Source organism: Schistocerca piceifrons, chromosome X (assembly GCF_021461385.2).
Source record: "Schistocerca piceifrons isolate TAMUIC-IGC-003096 chromosome X, iqSchPice1.1, whole genome shotgun sequence".
In the NCBI taxonomy this organism is placed as follows: Eukaryota; Metazoa; Arthropoda; class Insecta; order Orthoptera; family Acrididae; genus Schistocerca; species Schistocerca piceifrons.
The window spans coordinates 842028770-842048670 of record NC_060149.1 but is presented as its reverse complement, the minus strand read 5'-3'; the positions used below and the strand labels follow the sequence as shown (position 1 = coordinate 842048670).

The 19901-nt window shown below is 38.4% G+C and overlaps 1 protein-coding gene across 1 annotated transcript in view; it reads left to right on the top strand.

The window, feature by feature from the left end:
• The window catches only part of LOC124721375 (succinyl-CoA:3-ketoacid coenzyme A transferase 1, mitochondrial), a 91149-nt gene that overhangs the window by 25636 nt on the left and 45612 nt on the right, over window positions 1-19901 (top strand). The window contains exons 2-4 of the mRNA XM_047246308.1: window positions 5824-5932; window positions 13142-13368; window positions 15724-15980. Coding sequence (XP_047102264.1) covers window positions 5824-5932; window positions 13142-13368; window positions 15724-15980 — 593 coding nt within the window. The remainder of the gene's footprint in view (window positions 1-5823; window positions 5933-13141; window positions 13369-15723; window positions 15981-19901) is intronic.

The following is a 19901-nucleotide window of genomic DNA, read 5'->3' as shown; positions in this document are numbered from 1 at the left end:
TACAGATGGGTCCAAGCAGGGGGACTCTGTTGGTTGCTCTGTCATTTTCCCAGATCGTGTCCTCAAGGTCAGACTGCCTCCAGAATTTACCGTCTTTGACGCAGAATTATATGTGATCTTGCGAGCACTGGAGCAGATGAGATGTTCTCCCGGTGTTAGATTTCTCATCTGCTCAGATTCTCTGAGTGCCCTTTACTCTCTCAAACGTTTATACACAGCTGATCCAGTAACCCAGAATATCCAGGATGCCCTCCTACAACTACGACAACTGGGGTAGGAGGTGTCTTTCTGCTGGGTACCTGGGCACGTTGGAATTGCAAGAAATGAAAAGGCAGATCAAGCAGCCAAGGAGGTGTGTTGTGATCCTCTGGTATTTCAGTGTGCTATCCTTGTGCATGCTATCACCTCGCTGTTGAGGTACAAAGTCATGTGTCGATGGGAAGACGAGTGGCTGGGAGTGAGCAATAACAAGCTCCATGTTATCAAGCTCACAACTCTGCCATGGAGTACTTCCTTCAAACCACGTCGGTGGGACGAGGTCCTTCTTATTCGTCTTCGCGTAGGCCACAGTCCTATGACACATGGATTCTTACTCCAGCGAGAGGACCCTCCAATGTGTGGTGCTTGGGGCATGCAGATCATGGTGCACCACATTTTATTGGGCTGCATTTTATTTGCCGACCAGCAGACTGCAGCGGATTTGGCGGCATATTTGCCATCTATCTTATGTAATGATCAAACAAATGTGGTTAGGGTTTTAAAGTTTTGTGAATTGGCTAATATTTTTAACAAGATTTTAGGGAACTGTTCTTAATTTTTCAAAGGGTAGCTGTCTCACCCTAGTTTTTTGTAAGTGGTCAGCCAGTCTCATTTTTCTGTGCTTTTCTTTTAGTTCTTCTGTGTTTTAATTTCTTGATTAGCTCTCTTCCCTCCTAATTGGGTTTAGTGCATGTGATACAATGTGACTGTGCAGTCATGTCGAGTGCATGTGTGTACAGCACTTTTAGTTCATTTCCATATTCATTTGTGTTCACAAGTTTAAGAGCGCTGATGATGTCACTGTTGGGTGCCCATCAGATCCAAACATGCACCCCCACCACCACCACACGCGCGCGCGCACACGCACGCACACACACACACACACACACACACACACACACACTTCTAAAAGTCTGTTATGGATCATTCATTGAAGGATCTTGTAGAGATGACATAAAAAAGAAACAGGTCTCTAACTCTCTGGGATCTGCATTTACTGAGACAGTTATTGAAGAAATGTAAGATCCAGTTGTAAATTTTTTGGACCAAAATGTTTTACTTGACCCTTCTATCATCTAAGCCAGCATCTTCACCAGCTTTAGCACCTGATATTTCCCTCTCTGGTTTGTCTTGAGTTAGTGCTTGAGAAAGATCTGCATATTTTAGTTGAAAACTTATGAATGCGGCCGTCTGGTTTATCATTCTTAAGCACAGTAGTATCTATTTGATTAGCAGGAACATTGACATATAAAGATCTTAGATCCCAGGATCATACGACAAGGTTGATAGCTGTCTGTGTGGGTTTCTTGGACACACAACACATCACATTTGTGATCGATAGATAGCTGCATCAGCAAATTTGCTTTAGTTGGAGATAAACCTTCTGTTTCACAAATTATTGTTGTCATTGGCCCTGACAAGGGCTTATGTTTAGGTGGAAGATTTTCTTTAATTTCAAAAGGTGCTTTTGTACAGAAAGGATCAGTTGCTAATTCCACCATTGCCCAGGGGATGCCTGATTGCAAGTAAATGTTGCAATCTTCTGGGAAGCAGCCCAGAGCGACCACCAGCTTGGGTGCACCTCCCTTACTTCACAACTGTGCTACTACAATACCCCCCGCCCCCCCCCACCCCACCTCCACCAAAAAAAAAAAAAAAAAAAATTGTGTAATGAAGGTGAAATGTTACAGAATTGCAGCAGCAAGAAATTAACATGCCACAATTTCTGAATACTTTAATCAAAAAGATTTCTGTTCCACAAGCAAAGTTCGCAACTATTATACTTCACCTTATAGTAGATACTCTGCATGTGGGACCAATGCTTGCATTGTTGAAAGCATACCTAAGCTTCACAAGCTTCCTGAGTGGTGCTAAATGGTTAGCAGCCCATGGAGCCCATTCAGCAGGAGCTAGTGATTTGGTATAGTGAACCTGGGGTTCCTGATCTGAGTGCTTGTCAGCAGTGATGGCTGCTGTGTAAGAGCGCATGAACACCCTAACTTTTCCTCCTTGCATATTTATTGGTTATTTTTCTTTGAATTCTGTTAAACGTAACATAAATGGTGCTATCTGAAAGATGTGGCATTTAAATCTAGCGCACTACTGCTCCTCTGGACTTTGTGAAACTTGACATCAGGGTCGCGAGCACACCTACAATTGTGCATGTTTTAAGGAGCTTTTGTGCATGGATAACTTGCATGACGTAATTGCCTTATGGGCTAAATACATACGGATTTGATAATCAATGTGCACGTTTGATGAGGTTCACACTTGACTAGAAGTTTGTCAGTGACACCAGGTGGTAGTACACTGCAGCAGACTTCTATCCCCGTTCACTTGGCATAAATCCTGCTAGATAATAGCACGCTACTCAGATATGCTAATTCACTCACTATTTACTGTAGGAAAATTAGGTCAGACATCAGTATATGTTAAAGTTGTACTGACACTAAACCTATTTTGTTGGTTTCTGATGAGTTTTAGTATATTAAGTTACAAATTTTATCATATAGTAATGCATTTGAGGCTCTGAGAATCATAAGGGCCTGAAGCACATAATGATTGAATGTGAGATTGTAGTATTTATTCATGCTTCCAAAATCTGTTGAGCTTATGAGGAGTCAGGTTTATCTGTGCTGTAGGCCCACACTGTATATATGAAAATCGACGAAAAAAAGTATTCAAGTGACCATGTCGGTAGACATTACTACTTGAGTTTAATTATTTCCATAAACGGCACATTTGTGTTAGGAGTTTGTTTGTGTACTGTGCGGGAATCGGCTTTTGTGTGCAATGTAAATATGAACTATGTTGAATCTATTTTAAATGTTAACAGAAAATTAAAGCTTTGAGGACAGGTCGTGAGTCTTGCTTTGGTAGCTCAGCTGATAGGGCATTTGCACATGAAAGGCAAAGGTCCTGAGTTCAAGTCTTGGTCTGGCACACAGTCTTAATCTGCCAGGAAGTTTCATATCAGCACACAGTCCACTGCAGAGTGAAAATCTCATTTTGGGAACAGAAACTTAAATTACCGATAAAAGTTAGCCACAAAGGAACTAGGGCCTCAGAGAACAGATTCTTTGATGGAGAGAGTGACGAAATCAAATAAACGTGACTATGAGCAAACATTTAGCAAGGAAGTGTACAGATAGCACAAGTTGTTGTGTGGGTGCAGTGTAAGAATATATGACTTTCAGCCGGGAAGCAAATTCATGGACTAATACATCTGTTAGGGACCTTGTACATTTGTCCGAAAAAATGGAAAAGCATGAAAACTTCCACTTGCGCAAATATGCAAAATGGAGAGTTGCAAAAGCTTAAACATTATTTTGTTATTATCCTAAACTGTACTTACTTATGTACAAAACAATGAAATTCCACAAAAATATTTCTTTCTTTTGTCAGATAAGTTATGTGTATTATTATTATTATTATTATTATTACTGTTGGTATTATTATTGGCAGTGGCTTTGGTTGTATGAACTTGTTGATAAGCATGACTGTTATAGCAGAGGCTATTAATTTCACTCTCTCAGATTTAACTGAACCTAAAAATTTGTGAACACCTGGAATGTATACTCAAGAGCTGCCACTGCTTGTCAGTATTTCGTGACTGTTAGATATGTGGTTAATCCACTATCATTAGGCACTATGTGGGATATTGGTCATCACATGTCATTGTCATATTCAAGGGCCAACCAAGTTGTATGAAATGAGGCAAATTTGCACATGAGAGGTCCTCTGCTCATCGTAAGTGAATATTTCTTTTAGAATTGTGCTGCTTGTTATTGTGACTGCCCAATATTTTCTGAGGAGAAGAAAATCCAGGAAGTAAAGATAAAAAATTGACTAGCATATTCTGAAGTAAAAAAAGGCTTAAAAACTACTTGTTTTTGTTTTCATGCTCGCATTTGTAATCAAAATTCTGCTACAGAAAAGGGAATTCCTCATCGTGAATTCGTTCAGCTTACACTCTCCCTTCAGGTTACAAACAGAACCAGAGGAAAAAGCAGAGATAGACCCTCACACTTCACAGAACCATTGCATCAGGCACAAAGAAAATAAGGAATAAGTACAAAGATACTGCCATTTGAAAGAAAGATAAACTATAAACACATGGTCAAAGTGACAAAATTAAGGATTATTTACACAATTCTTCAGGTGTTTACTCACTCACAAAAGATATGAAGATTTGTGAACAGGCCGAGGGAACTGATAAGTACCTGAGTCAATCCTCAGCTGAAAGACAAAGTAAAAGGTGGGTTCAGGACCCACATAGTCGCAAGACTTTTTGTACAATAAATTCCTTGTGGTTCTGCCTTCAGGTGACACAGTTTGAAGACTCTTGAAAGCCCCTCTGTTAGACAACTGTGTCATCCACAGAAAGAGAGAAAAGAGAAAAAGATGGAATGCTTATTTTGTAAATGATATAAGCCATTCCACACTTCTCTACATAACTACAATCATGCAAGTGGTTGCAGTCAAAGACCATGTGCCAAGTAGAGTTGATTGGTGGGTTTGTTGTTTGGTTACCTAATTGCATGTTCCAAGGGTCACATAGAGTGATAAGGTGTAATGATGTTGAACTAGTCAGTTTACATAGTCTAAAGTTAAATGGGATTCAAATACTGTGTCATTTTTGGCACATCAAGCATCAGATGAAAATTCGTTCTATTGATATATTGATGTACATAACATGCAGATGAGGCTCTGCAACCTCCAGCTGCAGGGGTCAGGCTGTGAATAGAACAGAAAGCTACACAGAAGGGTACTGAGCAAAAAGTGACCTAGACACAGTACACTGAACTGGCAATATTTGTATATAGGAACAGATTCCAGGAATGAATGGATTAGTCTGTAGATTGTCAGTGCTGCTCTTACAACTGTTAATGAAATAATGAAGGTATGACAAATTGATCTCGTGGTACAAACGCGTCTGGTAACTCTCTTACTCTTGTGCTGCCTTTGCACTTGGGACTCTAAAGATGGAAATAATTCCAAAATGTGTCATTGTACGATCAATACAGTCATTGTTCACCTGCTGTATGACTCTTTGTGCGACTTAACTGTTAATGAAGCTGTGTTCTAAAGCATTCAGAGCAGCACACTTCAGTGAGGTGCTAAATATTTAGAGATAGCCAAAGATTGCTTTCAGAATCTGCTCTGAAGACAATTTGCATTATGTGAAATACTCACTGACAGTTGTAATGTATTTACTTTATTGTTGCTGATTACTCACTGTATATAACTAGTAGATTTTCAGTTGTTTGAGTGTTAAATCTTGTATTTGTGTGTGTGCTAACTTAATCGCGCACTTTAGAGAGAATTATTTGTGCAATGTGCACTTAGAACAGCATTTGTACTCTCCAATTTATGTATGAAAAATAGTGAAGTGTGGTTGAAAAATCTAAATCTTTTGAAGAAATTGTCTATTTGTGATTCACAATCAGTGAATAGAATTTGTTAAGGAAATTAAATGGCATAACATTATGCTGTTTTATTATATCAATTTCCAAGAGAGAACTAGAGGTAACTATATGAAATGTACAATTTATTCTGTTGCAGCTATTATCTCGTTCACTGTCTGCTAAAGCATCTGGGTCAAATAAAATATATGCTAGTGCTGAAGAAGCTGTGAAGGACATTCCAGATGGAGCTAAAATTTTAGTTGGAGGTAATGTATTCATATATATGTACTCTCTCTCTCTCTGTCTCTCTCTCTTTTTCAATCTGAGCACTGGCTCACCCAGCCAGTTTTAAGGGGACCTGCAGCTTAGCAAAGTGAACCATATTGCGGGTTGACTTTTCATGTATACAAAACACTGTCATATGTAACTTAATTGATGTGATAGTTAAAATCCTACCTATAGATTTTTAGTCTGACACTTATTTGCTGAGTCACGAAGTTACCGCATAACATTGAAGATTTTTATTGTGCAAGATTTGTTTTAATGTATCAGTCACATTGACCAGGTTGGTATGCAAAGGTCGACTCCATGGCATTACTTAAAATTATTTGTTTAAGTAGGATTACTCCTGGTCTCCTGGTGCATAAATGATTTGAGCATTGGGTTTACTCCTATGGAATCAAATAACTGTAAGTAGTAATGCCACCAATTTGACTTGGTGATTTTATGATGTAAAAGAACTCTTAGATAGCTCGCCACATTCAGTGCTTACTTGTTTTGATAATTTTTGTGTCTTGCCACAGCTACATGACAACTCCCGCATTGCTATGAATGAATACTAAAAACTGTACCAGGTGCACTGAAGCAGATAATGGGAACATAAAAATTCTGTTGCCATGAAAGGTGAATTGTTGCACTCGTTACTGAAAACTTTTATTTACACAATTACAGTGTTCCACATCTGTAATGGAGAGATGATTTAACTCACATTCAATGGTTCACTCTCCTCGCTCTTGACACTGTAAGGTCACATATTCATTATTCATTCAGGAACTCTGTTGTGTGTGACTGAAGGTATCAAATAGAATTGCCCCAAGGCAGTGAAAATTCTATTTTTGCTTCTGTAAGTCTGTAGCCAGTGTGAAACACAGTGTGTGATTCACTTGGTTGAGTTATACCATCTGCAATATGAAACATGTATTAATCAAAAAGTGGAAAATTTGGACTGGAGTAATGACAGTTCTATGAAAAGGATAGGTTACTACTCACCATGTAGCGGAGATGTTGGGTCACAGATAGGCACATCGAAAAGACTGTTAAACAAGTAAGCTTTCAGTAAAAAGGCCTCGTTCCAAATTAGACAACATGTACATACACACTCACAAAAATGCAGCTCACACACACATGACCTCTGTGTCTGGCTGCCAAGGTCAGACTGGTCTATCCTTTACATGCATGCATTAATGTTAATAGTGAAACTGGTAGCAGTGAGATATTGTGAAAAACTTCTAAACAAGAGGGTCAGAGTGCAAAAAAATCGTTTTTAGATTTAAAAAATCATTAAAAACTATTACAACATAAATAAGTGAAAAGCTATTATGTATATCGATAACGAACACATCAGTCTGTGACATAGGTGGAAACTGAACTGAAGGAAGGTTGTCCACACACTGCGAATAATTTGTATTTTCCACCTTACAGATATCTTCAGGTCAAGGTACTATCTTCGGTTACCCCACACTACTCTCCCATTGGCTGTCTCAACCTTGATACATTGCCAACATCTGATCTGTATATCACATCACTACAGCATATGGACACCTTGCAGTGCAGTTTCACCTTAGTGTGCTTGTTGCATTGAAAATATTCAGAGTTGAAACTGGTTTATAAAATGTCCCTCATTTTGCCTCTGCACATGCAACAGTAAAAGATGTCATCCTTTAATGGTGTAAATTGTACAGTTAGCAGAACCAAAAATTGTGGAAAGGATTTCATTGATGACATTGTAAATATAGGAAACATAAGATATCTTATCGCTAATTGGACAAGTTTCCATATGTCTTAAGCAGGAATGGCAAGGTGTGACAAACATTTAAGAATAGATGGGAATGGCGTTTGCTCATGGTTTTGAGGTTCACTGGACGTAAGGCTTCTCTTCTGTACACTGTATATTGCTGATAACAAATTTTGAGCCAGCAAATTGGTGCTTTCTTTTCCATTGTATTGGGCCTCAACCATTTAAAGTGAACAACATTAGTTTAACAGTCTATTGCTATTGTATTTGTTGACACCTCCAAGAAATTCATGCAAGAGAAGAAATTAAAATATAGAGGTGCTATATAATATTTAAATATAATTATTCCAAAGAATGTAGGTAGTTTAGATTATGTATTTAACCTGATCTGATTGATGCCATCAGGCCTCTTGCATCAGATCAGGGTTTCACAGGAGATGTGTTGTCTTAGTGCAGACTTAGTGCAGACCAGCGTGGTGTATGGTCATGAAACCTGCACAGTTATTTTGAGAAATTTGTTTCTTGGAAACATTTTTTTCACTGCTTTTGAGCAGCTCATAGGATAAGTGTTTGGAACAACGATGATAATGTAGACATATGTGTATGGGAATAATGGCATCAGAGACGAGTGTGCATCTGGAATACAATTAGTCTGTTAAGCTTGCACACTGATAAAGAGCCCATCGACCTGAAATAATTGCTAAAGTAATCAGAATAGCTAAGCAAAAAATGGATACAAATGTAAGTGCTTCTGTGAGACTGCAGAGAAAAAGTTTCTGCAATTGAAAGCAGTTGGCATTGCCATTCTTCTGGTGTGGACATCCTAAGGGAAAAGTGTGCATTTCTCCAGTTTTAATGTCGGCAATACTTTGTTGGTTGCATATCAGAGCATTTAATGTAGTTCATGTGCCTCTAAGCACAATGAAAAGTAATTAGAGCAGAGATGCATGGACCACAGGCTGCATCCAGCCCACCATTGATCTGATTGTGGCCGGCACAACACATTCATTCTTGTATTATTATTATTATTATTATTATTATTATTATTATTTTCATTTTCATTTTCTGCACGTCTTTCATTCCCTCCCAAAATGGAGAGAGCAATATCTTGTAGAACTTTGTTCTTTTGAGCCCAGTTTACCTAGCATTGGGGCAGAGGCATCCTAATTGGAATAATAACTTGTCTTGTGGCTAGATATTTCTGATCTTGCAGTTCTTACGTAGTAACAATGAGTAGTTTGCAGCCTGTGATACTGGCAAGTCTTTAAACCCCTGCATTATGATCTGTTTTGTTGCCATGAATTTGTGACATATTTCATTGTGATTTTCAATATCACACAAAAATTATTTTCACATTTTTCACGAGTAAGTTAATGCATCATAATTGTGAGGTAAACGTAATATACATGCAAACAAAGTTGACACTCGGCATGGTGTCTGATGAGAGTGGCTGTATATAGGAAATGCCTTAGTGCTCGCTCCCAACAGCCAGATAGTTATCATTAGATTGTGATGATAATAGTTTAAGGCTGGATACAATGGGGCAAAACAAACCTTGCTCACCATCTACATGACTGTGAGGACAGTATGTTTGAGGGGGGGGGGGGGGGGATGGGATGATAAGAAACAATGTGAAGTGGGATATTCATGAGGAAAGGAAAATAGCAAGAGGAAAAACTATGATGCAAAGGATTTGGGAATGAGGTGACCAAGGATGGGCAGAGGATGTGCTAAGGAGATGGTTACCATCTGTGCAAGTCAGTGAAACTGGTACTGTGGAATAGAGTCCAAATGGCAAGCATGTTTAAGCAGCCATTGAAGTCGGTGTTTTAATGTGTAACATGTTCAGCAATTGGACTGTAGAGCTTGCAATTAGCTACAGTAGGCATTGGCCTGTCGTGCAGGTAGACAGCTGGTCAATTGTCATACCTATGTAAAATTGCAGATAGTAGTACCAACATAGCTGGCAGGTGATGTAACTGCTTTCACATTTTGTCATACCTTCAGATATTGCACATAGAAAGTGATATGCTTCTTGGGAATAGGGAGGGTTGCACCATAATGGAGTAACCAGCAGAGGTACCAGTGGAGCTCTATTTGCAGAGTTCTTTAGACAAATAAGGTGTGGCTGTTCTAAAGTTGTCATTGTGAGTAGGAAAATGAATTTAGGGGACAGATTTTGGATTGAACCTAATTTTTTTATGAGTTGTTGTATACTGTACTGTACTATACTTCTGAAGTGGAATCATGGTGACAAGGTTAGTAAATTAAATATATCAGAAAGCTGCCAGAAACTCTCAGTCATATAATTGCTATAGCTAAAGAACACATTTGTGAACTCCTTTCCAGCAGGAAGGATATTAAGCCATAAGTTATTTTCAAGTTATTAATTACTGTTCACCCTCTGACTGTGATGTTGAAATCACTGGGAAGGAATTTGCTGAGGCAAAATGAAGACAGTTTGGAGGGGCAAATATCTGGAGAGTTAGACAGAGGCTGCAAGAAAAGAGAGGAGAAGATCACAGTTAGAGGGATATTTATTGTGGATAAAACAAGGTTTTAAAGTTTATTTTGTACAGTCTTTGTGCAATAAGATGAGTGGCAAAGAAACGTTTTCGTTGAAGAGAGCAAATAAAGGAAATCAGTTCCTTGACCAGGTCCACATGGTTGAACCTGGATTTGGGGGCTAAAGGTGAGTCTTTTTGAGATTTACACAGGGCTCAGAGATTTTTAAGCGGTAAGTTGATGACAATCTGTGTGGAAAGGGTATTTGGAAGTTGTGCTTTTGCAAGAAGTATCTATAGCTACAGCCATACTCTACTAACCACCATGAAGTGCATTGCAGAGGGTATGTTCCATTGTGCCAGTAATTATGGTCTCTTTCTGTTCCATTTACTTACGGAGTGCAGGAAGAATGATATAAGGAAAGCTTCTGAGGCAGAGTGGATCAGCAAGGCAGGGTATGGTGTTACAATGGGTTGAAGAGAGGGATGCGTGGGAGAAAAGAGTTCTTATGGTGGGTAGTGGTTTTACCTGATGGGAGCAGAATATAATGGTAGCACAGGAAATTAGTTGTTCTGCTGTCCAGAACATAAACACCCGCTAGTAAATCTGCTACCTGTTTCATCTCAAGAAGTTCCTACACTATGGACACCACACTGTTGGGAAGCTGGAGCTATGTGCATATGCTGATAATCTCACATGAGGTTTTACAGACAATATCTAGTACAGGTAGTCCATGAAGATATCTACTACAAAGTTTCTTCTCATCCCCAGAATTAGATTATAGTTTTCGTTCCATAGACCCAAAAATGAGATGAGTTTGGCCGGTGTGGACCAAGTCGCAAAGTATAACATAAAAAACATAAAACATTTGAATCTAATACTCACTTTCCTGATCACTTGTCAGGAGATTGTAAAAATATGTGAATACATGATGGTAAACTGGAACTGCTAATATTTACAGAATTAATACACTGTCAGAATGAAACACTGTTATGCACTTTCAGTAAATTTATTGTCATCATCTCAGCCTTTTCTCACATCATGTGGGGTCGACGTTGCTTTGCTGTATCCTTCTCTTCCATAAATACCAATCCATTGTCTTTTCTCTGAGCCATCCTTTCTCCCTTAGGTCCCCTGCTACCTTGTCTTTCCATCTCAGTATTCGTCTTCCTCTTCTCCTTGATCCTTAGATTTCTAGGTCTTCAACTCTTCTCCCCACGTAGTACTCCCGTCTTCTTTGCACATGTCCATACCACCTTAGCCTACTTTCTTGGATCTTCTTCCCTGTGGGCCCTACTTTCACTGTTCCCCTGATGTACTCATTCCTTACTCCCTGCCGGTCCGGGGGTTTGAATAGGCCTGAGGTATTCCTGCATGTCGTACGAGGCGACTACAAGGAGTTTCACACATGTTGGCCTTAATGTGATGAGCCCCTGTAGAGTATGACCTCCATTCTTCAAAATTTTCCTGAAGAGCAAGCCAATTGGGGAAAGGCGCCTTACAAGGTGCATTGTGTCCATCGTGCATTGAGATCTTTAGCCCACTTTCTCATCGTCACATTGCAGTCCTGCCCATTCTCCATCTCTTGGGTGAGGACACCTTCCTGGGTGTGTTTTCCACCGTGCACTATGCAGTGTCGATTTCCGCATCAACGATGACCATGGACTGCCTTGCACCTAATACCCAGCACGGCAGCCAGTACCTTTTCCAGCCTTTTCTCACTCATTTTCCATCCATTTACTCTCCCGATCTTGCACCTCGTAGTTCATTCCCTTGCAAGATCTGTACCATACACCCACCCATGCAGCCCACTTCAGTCCTGTCACAGGCATTTCCTATGCAGTAAAAGTGTAATTAAATATGGCAGCAGCCACATCTTCTGTAATGTGCATTATAGTGAAAGTTGTCCTGGTTTTGAACTGTTGTGCACGTCAATATCGGTCACCACTGGTAGCGAATGAAATTTAGTCTCCTTCTGGGCATCTTGTCCTGAGTAACAAGAACCAGTGTTAAATGCTCTCCTCCGTAAGTCACTGTGGCTCACACCAGTGGTGATATAATTTCATTCATTGTTTACTACAGCAACACACAATTGACTTTTATGTAAACTGAAGGGGAGAAAGGAAAGGAAAGGGAAGGAACTAATGATATCAGCTGCATGGAGACCTTGTGCAGCTGCATGAATGAACATTGCCAAATTATATCTAATCACATACCTGACCACCTAGTTGGTGCACATTATAATTTCATTGACTTTTAACAGTTGCTTAAACATCCTTACTATTTGGATCCAGCCTCCCTCCCCATTCCTGGCCAGCTACAACTTCTCTGAAATGCACAGAGTGAAACTGTCCTTCCAACAAAAACTCCGTTCTCACAATCCCCCTTGATTAAACCTATGTCAGTTCCCATCTGCTATATCCCAATCCCTGTGTGTTACTCTGTCAGTTCTTGCTATATCCCATGCCAATTCTCTCCTGTCCAAAATGTTTTACTCCTCTTTCCTCCCCTTCCCATCCCGTTCCTCACATCTCCCTTCCTCCTTAGCATTTTTTAAATTGCTACTCATATTAATCTGTGTTATCCTACTGTTCAGCATTGCCACTGGTGGTCCTGTCCCCTCTCCTGCCTTCCAGTGCTACTGTACCTCTTCCTTTCCTTAGTGGCTTCTCCCCTATGCTGGTGGTTCACTCCTTTGTCCCCTCCACCTGCTACCAGCTGTCTGTGTTCTGAAAACATCATACCAACCGTCATTGTTACTTAGACTCCAGACCAAATGCAAATAATACCAAATTATGCATAAACCTAATGTTTTGATAGTTTGCTAGTATTTGAATTTTTGTGCAAGTGTCTTATTCATCCATATGTAATAATGAGACATAGTGAACATAACTACTTTTTAATTTAAGTAAAACATTTTTCCAATCATATTATACTGGGTTTTCCATTGTTCAAGGTTTTGGACTCTGTGGAATACCGGAAAATTTAATATCTGCATTACTGGAGACAGGCGTGAAAGATCTGACTGTTATAAGCAATAATGCTGGAGTAGATAATTTTGGCTTGGGACTGCTGTTAAAAGAACATAGAATTCGGCGTATTATAGCGTCCTATGTTGGTGAAAATGCAGAATTTGAAAGGCAGTATCTTGCTGGTGAATTGGAAGTTGAACTTACACCTCAGGTGAGCAAGAATGTTAAGAGTGTATGCTGCCCACTGATGAGTAACTATTCTATTACAATTACTAGTATATTTATAGTCTCCAATTACATTTCTACCATAATCATATTTTTTTCATGTATGATACACTGTATTAATATGTACCAGCCATGAATGTGTGTGTTTCTCAAACTTACTCCTCACATTAAATAACTAAATCTATTATTTGAATGTTTTGTGAACCCATATCCAGACTGGGTGGCACACCAGCCCCTGTTGTTAGTCAGCAGTGGGGATTCGATCTTGGAGCAGTGTGCCTCCCTGTGTCCCAGAAGCTGGTGCTTTAATGCATGTGACTATCAGGATGGGTTACTTCAATTAGTATTACTGCTGAAAAGATTGCAAGTGCAAGATAAACTTCTTAATTTTTTTAAAAAAATTGTCAAGTATTAAATATCCTCACTAGTAGATGGAAGTGATGTATTTTAAATATTGTGATGAATGAGAAGGGGTAAAATTGCTGTTTGGACTAGTAGTTTATAATGTTAAAAACAATAATTTGTTAGTGGCAGTAGTTTGAAGAACAGATGAAATTTTAACAAACTTGTGCCCCAGAACTGTTAACAGTTGTTTGTATAAATATATAGAGGGTTATAAGTAACTAAGTAATTCTGTCTTTGATATTCAGTGGCTGTAGATTACTTGTTCTTGAAAACATGTACATAAAGATTAAAGCTTATTTCATTGAACTGGAAAAATATTTAAGAAGTTAGGAAAACTGTCTTTCTCATTTAAATATAAACAGCATATGTTTTAATGTATTTAGATATAAACTATGTTATTCAGATTTATTTTATTTTCATTAATTGATCTCTGGAATGGTTACACACATTTGGATTTTGCTGACTACATGTCTGATGTTTGGTGTAGTTTAGTCACTTAACATCAGCTGTGTATGTAGATAAAGAATTCATATCCCATAGCAGGATCTATCCGTTCCTTGTTGTCCTGAAAACTGTTGACTCGAGACAAATGTGCAAAGCAAGGAGACATCTTGATTGAGAAACTGGTCTCATTTGGGAGGCATTTGTTTCAAATTCGTGTATGGTCACCCTAATTTATGTTTTCTGCAGTTTTCTCAAATCACTTCAAGTGAATACAGGGGCAGTTCCTCAGAACAAGTTATGATGAATTTTGTATAAGGTAACTGCCCCAGCTGAGCTCATGCACCATCTCTGATGATTAGGGATCTTAAGAATTCACAATGCAGTAAGCATCTCAGTGTAATGTACACTGTTTATTGTTGTGCCCCTTTCCCCATAATGTTCCAGTACTGGACCTTGTGCGTCCCAAAAAACCGTAAGCATCGGTTTTCCTGTGTACTGTAGGATCTTGAACTTTTTATTGCACGGCGAATTTGGATGTTTCCATTCCATACTCTGCCATTTACTCTCCAGCTCCTAATGATGGATCCATGTTTCATCACCAGCAATGACCCTAAGAAGTTGTCCCCTTCATTACCATAGCAATACAAATGTTTTTTGCAGATGTCCAAGTGCATTTGTTTATGCAACTGTGTGAGTTGTTTTGGGACTCATCTTGCACAAACTTTATGAAACCCAAGTCTGTTGTAGATGATTTCATAAGCAGAACCGTGACTAATTTGCAGACAATGGGCCACTTCGTCAATAGTTAATCGTCTATCTAAGAGAATCATTTCACGTGAACACTCAATGGTTTCTTCATTTGTCGCGGTAAACGGCCGTCCGGCTCCTTCATCATGCATAACACTCGTGCAACCATTTCAGAATTTTTCAACCCATTTGTAGACACTCCGTTGTGGCAAAACACTGTTCCCATACTGCAGTGAATTTGGGCCCCTGATACACCTTCTGGTCACAAAAAGCAGATCACCGAGCGTTGCTCTTCTTTGGTGCAAATAGTCAACGGAGCAGCCATGGTTAACAGTGTGGCAGTGATAATGGAACTAACCTAGCAGCTTGAAACTTGCAAAGATATAACAACAAATAAATAAAGCATGCATTATCAATGTAAAACAACAGTACTACCAAAATAAACAGAAATATAACTAAATTGCGGATAGTAATTGACTTACCCTCGTAACTGAAAGAAATGTTGTGGATGTTGTTCAGTTAAGAAATGAAAAGCACAGCACACAGTTATTTGGGCTTTGTGTATTTCATTGTTGTTCTCTGTTTAAGCAGCTTATTTAAGACTTATCTGCAGTATTCAGAAATATATACTCCTAGAAGGAACAAACAAACAAATTTCAGCTCTTTATCATTTGCTCCTACTAATGTCATCATAGTGGAACTGCCAGGTATAAACATAAAATAATGTTAGCTTTTGTATTTTCAGGGAACTCTTGCAGAACGCATCAGAGCTGGAGGAGCTGGCATACCAGCCTTTTACACACCCACTGCTTATGGGACATTAGTCCATGAAGGAGGTGCTCCTATTAAATACTCATCTTCTGGGAAAGTGGAAATAGCAAGCAAAAAGAGAGCATCTGCATCTTTTGATGGGAAAAATTATATTTTGGAAGAGGCAATAACTGGTGACTATGCAATTGTAAAGGCCTGGAAAGCTGACCCTGTTGGAAATCTAATATTTAGGTATACTTATGTTTTATAACCATTACACATTCATAATACGTGTTCATTTTTGCATCTTGATCATCATGGGGCCCCTTAAAAATGACAGGACACGCATTATTTACAAGTTCAATTCAATTAATATGATTGCATACCTGTCATTTGTTTAACAACGAGTTTAGCAACAGATGGCAAATGTTTCCATGCATTTAGATAAGTTAACTGAGATTTTGCAACCAGGTGTTTCCAGACAGTTTTGAAAGACACAAAAATATCCTACTCTTATGATTGATGACAGCTGATATATATGTTTAAAAGTTTAATGATTCTAAGGTGTCAAACTCTGTGATACCATTTTAGATGTGAAATAGTAAACATGGGAAATCCAATAAAAGTGCATTTTATTAACAGATTGCAATATGAATTTTTGTGTAGTAAGACTTAAGGTTTCATAAAATCTCAGAGGTAATACTTGCATTAAAAAAACAGATTGTCAATTTTAGCTGCAATTATTTAGTGCTAGATGGAATAGTGTTAAAGTTTAGATTTTGCATAAGAATACCATTGAAACAATTAATCTATAGTATATTTATACAGGAAGTCGATAGTAATGTTCTTGCATTTTACATTTTCCTGGTTTTTACATTCATTTTTGTCGGTCCCAACAGAAGTCCTATTCACTGAATACAATGCTTTTCCATCATTAACAATTCCATATTTAAAAAAAAAAAAAATTATGCATTTTGAGCTTTCCTTTACATTATCACGACCTTTAACATTGATTTTCATACAAATTTCTGCAAAAAGTAAGTCATATTCCTGCTCAGTCAGCCTTGGAACAAAGCATAAAATGCAGACTATGCAAAAGGTTATTGATCATGTAACATAGCGTTCATGCAGTAAGCAAGATTTACATTATCGGTGTGTTGGGTCACAGCGGCCTTTATTATAGGGTCTCAGTGTCTAGAAGGGTGGGCAAGTATGCCGAGTTGCTTTGTAATGATCATGAAGGCAGTGGCCGAGAGCTAACACACACAAATGCGCATTTCCTTCATTGTTCTGATCGTGTCTAATGGTGTTAATAAACCACAGAAGCTAAAGTCTTTCATGAAACCACATTAAAAAGATATCAATGTTCTAATGTGAGACTTATTATTGATAATCTTTATAAAATTACAGTAAATAAAACTTATAACACAATATTGATTAAAACACTAAAATTGGCAGACTCCATAAACACAGAAGAATAGGCACGGAATCCACAGCTTGTTGCCGACAAGGAGGTCACTCATCTCAGGGATCTCCTGAGTGAGAAAGAGGGCGGAAATTTTCGTCATGTTAAAGAGCATCATGAGTAGGAACGTTTACGTCTGACATCAGGTTGAACCAACCTAAGACTGCGTGCCTAGTACGGATTAGCGTATTTCACATGGAAGCAACAATAATTTGTGAAAGCCCATTGTAGAGACAGCCATCTTCAAAAGTGGTGTTTATTTGTGTAGATGACTGTGAAGTTAAATTAAAGCTGTTGTAACAAAACACATTGAGCAGAATGAAGGTTGCTGCTAGAGTCATTACCATCAGATCATTTAAGTTGTCACAGCTGAAAACAGAATACAGTAGGCAGCAGATGTTCCGAATCGTGCCAACATGTCACGAAAAGAACTAGGCAAAAAAGTTTTCTTGCGTTAAAAGATAAAAATGGTTATTGGATATTTAATTAAGAATTCTGAAACAAAATCCTCCGTTAGATTGAACTTCATTAACAGTAGTCAGTAAAATTTGAATTCTGCCTTTTTCATATAGTGAGTACCTCTCTGAATGCAACAACAGCTGCAATTCTAACAGTGATCCAAAAAAAAAAAAATTATCATACTGGTAATAATAAGCGCACACGCACTTGTGTAAGAGTCACGTTCTGTAGTAACTTGAATCAGTGCCTACGAGTAAACTGGTTAGAAAAGATGAACAGTATTTCTTTGGAAGAAAAAATGATGCTTCTACAATGTGTAGATTTGCATGTTGGGTCACGAGTTCAATTAGCGGAGAACCTAAGACTTTTCGATTCCGGCCTGAACATGATTTTAAAAAATCATCCCAGCAGTCTAGTTCCATGGCAAAAAAGCATACAGACATTTGGCCGTCAGTTTATGATTCTTTGGGTAAACTCATAGCACAGTGGTGGCAGGGTTAGTGAAGTTACCCAGAGAATAAGTTTTGACACTGGCAGGAATAGTTACAGAACTAGTGACGACAAGACTGTTTGTTAGAATGAGGAAGGAGAAGAAATGGGGACTCACACAAGTTATGAAAGAATATGATGATTCCAAATTTATATAAAAATTTCTTAATACTACTTTTCGATCTCGTGCTTCAGAAGCTAGAGAGTATGAATGAAATGTGAAACTATTTCCTAACACAAAATCTTTTGCTTGTAGTAGGACTAATAGGCAATTGATATTGGTACTTTGTGAATTATATTGTGTTGTGTTACAAAAATGACCATTTGTGCCAAAACAGTCTTGTTTATTTGGTGTGTATGACAACTGCTGCAATATTAACAGCTTTTGTAGTATTAGACAACAACATTTTGTTTTTTCATTTAGCAAAGCATTGATGAACTTTGATGAGGTAATAGATTCTTTCCCAGAAAGGAAAGTATGCCACATAAAGCTGTGGCAAGATTAGAGGCAAAAAAAATAAAAAATAAAAATAAAAATTCTAGGATTTAAGGATTGGAGAAATGTGTACTGTCTTGCTTGTTTCTTGTCTTTACTGGTTTTATGTATCCTATATTTAATTTTATGTTGCACAAAACAGCAAGTTATTAGCTAATAGGCAGTAAAGACTGCAAATTTTCTTAAGAGTTCTTGTTCTGCTGGTTACAAATAATCCCATCCAGTATTAATTGTGAGTTTTAAGTGGGGTAGGATTTCAAACCAGCCGACTGGGAGCAGGAGAGGCACAACAGGACATTTTAATTTCCACTGTCCTGAATGTAGTTTGACGGCATCCATTACAAAATATTATATGTCTGAATTCCACAGAGCGAAATACAGAGACGTGCGATGGAAGAATGCTGTGTGAAGAGGCGTGGCACTGCACTTTGGCAGACTTAATACCAAATGACATGTCTTAGGTGCCCTTGAGCGCGTATGTTTTATGTATCAGAATCTTCAGAACGATGTGCACTACAAAATGAAGATTTTTTGGCATCCTAACTCAAACGCTCGATGGAGGGGGAATGCCACTATCTATTATTGCTCCAGTTAGAAAATATCGTAGATCCAGACCTGATGTACAGAGCAACCTTGAGTTGTAGTGGGGAGGTGGTAGTCTCCACGTGACCCATGTTTACGTTAAGTGATTTTGCTGTTTCCTCTTCATTTATTGCTCTCACGTCAAATGGAAGAAAAACAGGTTTCTGTGGCTAGGAGCTATCAAGTGAATTAAAATATATTCACATAATGACAGAAGGCTAAAATATGTTATGGTTTCAGATTTTATTTCATTTCCACCTTCCTGACAGTCAAGCATTAATCTCCTTGCAGAACAGTGAAGTTATTTTTGTTGGTTTGTTAAAGAAATTTGGCTTTTATTAATATTTTCTGCTGAGGCACTCAATTTATTTGAAACGAAGGGTTTAATCCCACACTATTGGCTAGTTTCAACTGTTCGCTGCATTTCAAGTGCATGTTTTCATCTTGTAGCACGTATGGCATTATGCCATAATAAAGAACCAAACATGAGATAACATAGTACTGGTACTCCAAGAAAATTTACATCCCAAAAACCACATTGAAAAGCTTAATATCAGGTCGAGGCCTACTGCTCTGGGAATCTGGACATACGAATGTGCACTTTAAATGAGCACGTTTCAGTATGGGTCACGAAATTCTGATACTCTTGGAGTATCCTCTGATGTCTTGTTTCTTTTATGAC